The sequence below is a fragment of the Pelobates fuscus genome, chromosome 7 (genome assembly GCF_036172605.1).
Source record: "Pelobates fuscus isolate aPelFus1 chromosome 7, aPelFus1.pri, whole genome shotgun sequence".
Classification (NCBI taxonomy): domain Eukaryota; kingdom Metazoa; phylum Chordata; class Amphibia; order Anura; family Pelobatidae; genus Pelobates; species Pelobates fuscus.
Window position 1 is genome coordinate 85444240 of NC_086323.1, and position 8573 is coordinate 85452812.

At 33.9% G+C, this 8573-nt stretch overlaps 1 protein-coding gene across 1 annotated transcript; it reads right to left on the reverse strand.

Annotated features, from left to right (window-relative positions):
* Positions 1-1098: 1098 nt before the first annotated feature.
* Positions 1099-8312, reverse strand: LOC134569167 (vomeronasal type-2 receptor 26-like). Its single transcript, XM_063428080.1, has 3 exons — positions 8247-8312; positions 7614-7734; positions 1099-2000 (listed from the first exon to the last, which is right to left on the reverse strand). Exons 1-3 carry the CDS (start codon positions 8310-8312, stop codon positions 1099-1101), a joined length of 1089 nt encoding a protein of 362 aa, XP_063284150.1.
* Between the last annotated feature and the right edge of the window lie 261 nt (positions 8313-8573).

An 8573-nucleotide genomic window follows, 5' to 3' on the forward strand; every position in this document is an offset into this window, starting at 1 on the left:
CCTAATCCTAGCAATAGTTATAGAGGGATTCCTTCTGATGATGTCACCAGAGGCATTCCCTTCGTAAAATTCAGCAGAGGGATTTAATTTGTGGTCCTAACCTTAGCCTAAATTAAACCCTAATCTTAATCCTAACCTTCATACAAACCTAATCCAAATCATAATGCATAACCTAATTCTAAACCTAACCATTATTCTTATACTATGGATTTCTCTTTGCTAATATTAGTACTCTTTTCTAAGTTTAATCAGTGGAGAGTGGTCTTTGACAGACATCTACTGGCTGTGTTCAGCATAACAGAAAGATCTCTTTCTCATGCTGAAGCTCCTTTGCCAATCACACTGATCAGTGCTGGGAAGCTGGTTAAGCATTGCAGGGAGACACTGGGAGTGTCTATTAGCCTGCTTGTAGTCTAGAATCACTGCAGCTCAGCATAATCAATTTAAATTAATTTAAAGGGCTGTTTGCAATGCTAACTTTGACCATTGCATACAGTCCATCTGTCAGTCTGGAGCTACTAAATATGGACCCAGTTGACAGAGGGCTGCCACAGGTCTCCCTGGTATGAACTCACCAGATTTTCTAGTTGAATGATTTAAATAACCCCTTTTAAAAGGCTGTATTCAGTGTTCACTTTGAGCACTGTATACATCTAATTATTTCGTCTATTCATTGATACTCCAGTCTACCTGGTGGGAGCAAGGGTTTAACCCTGCTCTCACCAATTGTAGACACAGGAATGGGGTTAAATGTCTATTTAGAGAGCTGTATGCAGCTCTCACTTTGAGTGTTGCATACAGCTCTTTAATAAGCATGAGGCCACTAATTCTGGCCCCAGCTGACAGAGAGGAGCCCCAGGTATCTTATAATACCTGGTGTTCCCCTGTTAGCAAAATGTAAACCGCTACTGGTGGCAAAATACTGCATTTCATCACGGGTCCATAAGGGAAGGACATCCATGATAAAATAATTCCAGCATGTGTCCTTAAGGGGCTAAACGTTAGTAGCTCTAATTATTTATTAAAGTACTGTGTTGCTATAGTTTAGCATTAATTATTTTTTATAAAATAATCTAATATAAAACAAACAAACACTTATTACAAACCAGTACTGCATAAAGATTGTTTAGTATTTAATTTTGGCCTGAATATGATAATATAACACTTGGGTAAAAATATACATCCCAAAATCCCTGTGCTGGAAGCCAGGATAGCAAATACTTCTACAGCAACCATAGATTTCCCTTTGGTGCTCATATATGCTGGGATAAACGAAACCCAAACACTGCAGAACACAAGCATACTGAAAGTGATATAACGGGCCTCATTAAATAGATCTGGCAACTGCTTGGCCAGAAAAGCTACAATAAAACTACAAAGTGCAAGGAACCAATTATAACCAAGAGCAAAATAAAACAAAAGAAAATAACCAACATTACAATGCAGTATTAGTTTACCAACTTCTGCCTTTGAGTCTTTATCTGGGAATGGAGGCCAGGATGTTAACCACCACAAGCAGATTACAACTTCACCAAAGCAACAGAACATAACTATAAAGATGGATACCCTGGATCTCAAAAATAGCCTGAATTTGCTCCCGGGCTTAACAACTAAAAAGGCTACTAAAACTGTAATTGTTTTTGCCAGAACAGATGACACTACCACAGCATAGATTATGTTTAAAACAACATTTTGCAGAAAGCATGTGATCTTACTAGGTGAGCAAAAAAATAACAAGCAAAGAAGGAAGGAAAGCATAAGGGAAAAGAGAATGATGTAACTTAGAAACCTATTATTGGCTCGTACTATGGGTGTATGTCTGTACATTATAAAAATACCAAGTACGGCAGCTGTGATAAAAAATAAAATTACTACAAATGATGCTAATGTTGCACCAAGAGGTTCATGGTAGGATAAAAAATCAATGGTTCTTGGCAGACAAGTGACTTGAGCAATATCAGGATATTCATCTTCTGGACACAGCAAACAAGTTTCCATATCTGAAATTAAAAATAAAAATAGATTAAGAAAGGGTGGTCGGACTTGAGTGCAGTGGGATATACTCTTTTAGAAGTCTTTTTAAGAAGAACTACCATCTGATCACCATTGTACTTTATAAATAATAACTGCCCCTACTAACCTACTTATGTACACTCTCCCATACACACAAAAATTCAGTCATACCCACGCCCTCGGAAAATGTCTTTGAAGAGTTTCTTCAATAAAAAATAAAATAAAAGTGTTTTTATGAAAAGGAATACACTTTAAAGGGAACTTTATTTTTATATTTTTTTAGAGTTAAATCCTCATTTTGCCCTTATGAAAAGGGGAGCCAAATAGAGACAATTTTCAAAAATGATAAATAGGGATATTAATATATTTGACTATAAACTTTAACTTGACAGAAAAAGAAAATTACATTTTAAAGAATTTAAAGAATAGGAAATATTGTATTTAATCTAATGCTCACATTTTTTTGGAAAATAAAGTTCCCCAAATTTGAATGTGCATTAGATTTTAATGACGCATTACATTTGAGGCAACATTTGAAATTTTCTGGCAAATTCACACAGACAACAGGTAATTTCAAACAGGCGAATTTACACAGATGCATTAAAACTGGTGAATTCACACAGGCAAATTTCACTCCTAAAAGTGAGCTTAAGAAAGAATAGATTTAACATGTAACACTAAAATTTAAATACCATAAATGTTACTATGGAATATGGCAATAAACATTTTCATTGTAGCACAATGTTGTATGGTAGTATCTTCTCGTTTAAGGGCACATTACATTCGCCAACAAAAACATTTTTCAGCTTCCAGGTTTCAAAAACTGCGCATTAGATTCGATGTTGCATTAGATTCAATTAAATACGGTATATTGTTATAAAAAGTACAGACAAGGGTGGGGGGTACAGTTTTCATGTCTGCCCAAAAATATATTTACAAGAAGCAAACAGACTTTTGGTTGATAATTTCACCTTTGTTACATTGGAGAGAAATCCAAATCAATCTTTTAATAATGAGCTTATAATCTTACTGTCTAAATATGGAGAAACTTATGTTATGGACAAGAAGGTTTTTTTCATCTTTATTTATTGACTTTCCAAAGATTGCGACTTTTTACTTTTTCCCTAAGGTGCACAAGTCAATTACACAACTAATTATTAAGGCCAATTATAATTAATTATCTGATGTCAAGGTTGTCTGAATATATAGACGTCTTCCTCCAAAAATACACACAAGGCGCAAAATCAAATCTCAAAGATACAAAAAATCTTATACAAAAACTGGATTATATTGAATGGAGGGAGGAGGCACGCTTTGACGTCACATCGCTTTACATTATCATAGACCACGAGAAAGTAATTCTAGCAGTTAAATGTGTTTTAGAACAAGATGCAAATATCTCCCCTCTTTTTAGTAAATTTTTATTGTAAGGCATTAAATTCATCTTGACTCAAAATTTCTTAATCTTTACTACCGATTTGTTTGTTGCCCCAAGTAAAGGAAACATATATAGGCACCAAGTTTGCACAAAACTATGCAAATAAATTTATAGATAGCTGGGAAACCACTAATATGTGGTCCAATAATCCATTTGACACAAACTTGATGCTCTAGAGAAGATATATTGATGACATTTTAATTATTTGAAAAGGCTCTGTGGGGAATTTACATAATTTTACTACATATATAAATGATAACGACAAATCCTTAGTTTTTACCCCAAAATAGACAATAAAGGTTTTTTTTTTTAGATTTACCTATTTCTGTAGAGTATTTACAAATTAAAACCAAAACATCTTTTTAAACCTACAGATGCAAATTGTTTCATTCATAGTAGGGGCAGTCATCATCCTTATTGGCTTCATGGAGTTCCCAGAAGCCAATTTACTAGGATAAAAATTAATTGCATGGATGAAAAGTGTTTTAAAGGACAAAGAATAAAAAAAAAGGTTTTAGAAAAAGGCTATTCTGATACTTTTCTAGAAGATGAGATTACACAAGTGAATAACATGGATAGGAATAAGATCTTAAGTGATTAGAAAACATTTAATTCTTCCTGCAATAAACAACTAGAATTTTCTTTTATCGATCAATTCTGTTATTATTATCATCATTATTATTATTATTTATATAGCACTAACAAATTCCACAGCGCTGTACAATCAGTTGGACTACCACGTAATTGTAACCAGACAAGTTAGATGCACAGGAACAGAGGGATTGAGGGCCTTGCTTAATGAGCTTACATGCTAGAGAGAGAGGGGTAGGGGAAACAAGATAAGGGTAAGAGTAGAAAAGTAGGTTTATAGAATAGTATTCACTAAAGACTTAGTGTTTTGACAACAGTTGCAGGAGAGCAACCAGGGCAGCCCTAGAGAAGTCTTGAAGGCAAGCATCAGAGGTGGGAGTACGAACAGAGGGTAGACAAAGATCTTTGGCAGAGCGTAGGGCCTAAACAGCTTTTAAAATTAAGAAAATTATAGAGCACCATTGGCCTTTGGAAGATACATTTTCCAAAAGCACTTTTTATCCTGAGTACTGAAAATGATTTTAAAAAAAAGTACGAATTTTAAGAACATTTTAGCACCGAGTACTTTTGGAGCATGCATTAAAGAGGAACCTCTTAATAGAGGTTTTTTTAAATGTTGTTCTTGCAAAGGCTGCAAATTTCTTCCTAAGAAGACCCAGGGTTTTAAAAGTAATCACACTGGAAAAACTTTTAAGATTAAACACCACATATAATGCACCACAACCATTGTGGTTTATTTATTAACCTGTGGATGTTGTGCACAGTATGTTGTTAGAACAAGGAGGGCTTTAAAAAACAGATTTTTAGAACATTGCAACAATATAAAAAAAAATGACTACTGGGGAGATCATTTATTTAAATTTTCTTCTTCTCATAACAAAAAATATACTCTCCAAAATACAGAAGCTTTTTATTTCTAATAATAATCAATTGGATGATCTTGAAATAAGTAAACCCTCCCCATTATGCAAATGAATTGCACACTCAATTTTCTATGAGTGAATGGTTGTTGGGAATGAAAGAGAATCTTGCAATATTCACTGTATCTCTATGTTGGAAATGCACTACAAACTTAAATATAAATGGTATCTAGTCCCCACTAGACTAATTAAGATTTCTAGAATCACAAATTACATTAGGTTTACAAAATGTATTTAACAGTGACAAATTTACTCCATATAGGTTTTTATGGAATATAGATTTCTCATCTTGCAATAAGTCTCAAGAATATTTAATAACTCGTATTTTCTTTGCAACTAAAATTCTATATCAATACAGAATGGAATGTAGCAGTGGAAAAATGTTAAACCTTGTGGTTACCCCTGAAAAATTATAAAGCTATAAACTTTGAGAACAATTAATTGTTTCATATTTGGATAAATAATCGTAAATCCTCAGCCATTTACGGATTAGAACCTCCTCCTCCTCGGATCCTATGCATGGTGGTATGTATGAATTTAATGTTACTCTAAATGTTGTTATTTCATTGTCCTTTCTATAAATATGATAAATTAACACATTGTACAATACTGAATGACAGCAAATAATGTAAATTATTTATTATATCATTGAATGTACAAATTATGAGAATGGAGAAAATAATGAATAGGAAATTTGTTTGCAATAAATATACTATAACATAATAAAAAAAAAAATGACTACACACTCTATACCAGTGCATAGTAATCAATGTACATCTTTTGATTTTAATAATTTTATTTGCACAGGTATTAAGAGAGTGACATTGGAAGAAAGGGACATAGTTATGAAATGAAGACAAGGCTTCTGAATTTACACAATGAAGTTCATGCATCCAGTAGGCTTAAATGTTGACTTTGATATGGTCTGGTTTTTGAATTTTTTTTTTTTATATTAGTTATATTTTAATTTGTATTCTTATTATTTCATGTTATTATTTTTACAATCCCCAACCCTTTTCTCCAATTAAAACACCCGTTTCCTACTTTTATATAGATATTTACATTTTTGTCCATGTTTTATACACTTTTAGACTTGCATCTTATTCTTTTTTCACAAAGTGTTAGAATAGGTTCCTTTTTAATATCTCTAATTTGGATTTAATAATTTAATTCATATTTCCCATATGAGAATCTTCTGTTCTACCTTATGTCCATCGAGATTGCAAGTACTGTATCTGATCACTCGAACTAATGAAACACATAGGGAACGTGATTTGGGCCATAAGTGGAATGCAAGTGTAACGCACATGACGTTCCCAAAACAACAGAAAGACGTCATCCATAGTTGTGAATCAAAGAGAGACTTAAACCGCACAGATGTGATACATGGGACAAACAATAACAGGAGCTTTTCTGTGTATGGCATGCACATGGTTGGCTTATGGCAATTCAGGGTGGTGCTAAAGTGGACATGCAAACCGAGGCACAAGCGCAACCCATTTTTGCTTCTTCACTTTTTTTGTTTCCTGGGGATTGAAGCTAGCTTCCTAAGAATGGAAGACAGAAATCTTGATGGACTTTTAACTACTTTAACTCTTGTGAGTGTAATCATTAGACAAACCTGTAATTACTTTTAAATGTCCAGCACTATGTGTGTGTTTCTCTCTTTTCCCATTATGGATGAATCTGGGATAAAGATGAAGAAAGGTCTTTTTGCTTAAAATGTAAAGTTCTGCCCGCAATCAATTTTTAATTTGTGAGAGCAATATATATTTATGCTAATATATGGTGTTTTACAGTATTATGCTATGGGTGATCCCCTTTTATTTTTTGTAGATTGAACTTTTACATTTATTTATTTAAATGACATTGAGAAATTTTGTTATTTTCTACAGTGTATCCTAAGGATAAATTTGTATTTTATATTAATATCCACTAACTGTTTGGGCTATAGTCTGTATTTGTTTCAATTTGTACTTTAGGAGAGAATTGGGGAGTATCCTTTACAATATTTGTTTCTAAGACCATTTGACTTAGATCCTTGGGCCTTTCTGCTCTCTTGACTTATAGATTGACCACTGTCTCTTGCACAGAAAATATCTAACAAATTCACTTTGGCTTCACATAGAGTTCCTACGGCTAGCTGGCTTATGGGGGAGGTACCCTCGTTGCAAATTGTAATAGCCCAAACCAATGCCAATCAATTGATCGATTAATGCTTGGGTTGACAATCAATTTTTGCATGGCCTCATACTACAAACCTGGGGATTTATGGGATTGCTGCAATAATTTAATTTAGAAATGTTATAATTCCCTGCCCTGGAAAATTTACCTAGGTCCCTCCTTCCACTAATTATAGGTATTCCTCTTGCAGTAGTGACTTGCTCCTCTTTCCTATTATGATTCTTTCTTATTATTTTGCTTCTTATACTGTAGAATTCACATCAAGTATACATTGGACTTTCAATTTCTGTAGTCAAGTTTACATAAATAAGGAGTTTTAAAAAAGAATCTAAAGTGCTACTATTCCAACAGTTTTAAAACAAAATGTTCCATGGCAAGAAAGATTTAAAGAGACATTATTAATCAAAGAAACATAAAACTGACACATACAGGTATATAATGCAAAAATATCAGTGAGCCTTCCATACCAGTTTGATTGGATATTTCACCAGGTGAGCACTGAACACAAGAATAGCAGCATATTGCTTCTCTCTGATTCACTTTTCTGTACCCAGGTGGGCATCTCTCGTTGCACATAGAATGAGGGATCTAGAAAAAACATAATACATAGAAATGTATCAGACTACAAATAAATGTCCAAATATGACATTTTAATTTCCAATACTTTTGGAAGTGTTTATTTTGATTTTGATATTTAACACATTCGCTACAAATTTGTTTTTACATATTGAATTATTATTTTTATTTATTTGATAGATGGCACAAATCCCAGAAAAATTTAGGATAATAGAGACATTTTGTGTATATATTGCATTTCAAAAATCCCTCTATGTTTATTTACACCGTTTTAACTTTTCTTTTATTAGCTTACTGTATAAAATAGTAAAATGGTTAATGTATTTAACTCAATAATATGACTCTGTCTATATGGTTTATTCCCTATGTATGGGATTGTCCTTACATTTTGCAGGTAATAGAGCCATATAGATATTCCTACTAATTCTTAAAAAGGTTTTGTCAGGAGGCGTGGTCTGACCGCTCATGGAGTCGGACGTGTGAGTGATCAGCTCCGAGCGAGATTCCCCTAATACAGCGATTACACCAGCATAACTTGAAAGATTACTCTTCTGAGGAACACTATACCTACCCAGGTACCTACCCGCCATCATGGCTCAACGATCTTCCAAAAAACCCAAGCTGAAAGAAACTTCTTCGCTTCAGATTACGGCGATGTCCTCGCCGCCACGCCGCACACAAAATGGCGCGGATAGGCCAGTATCCCCGGCCTCGAGTTCAGGCCGTAGCGATAGCACTACGATTTCTCAACGAGAACTCCCAGCCACTGATTCATCGATACAAAGAATGTTGAAGGATTTACAAACATCTTTGCAAGCCGATTTTGCAAAATTGGCGAAGGATATTAGAGC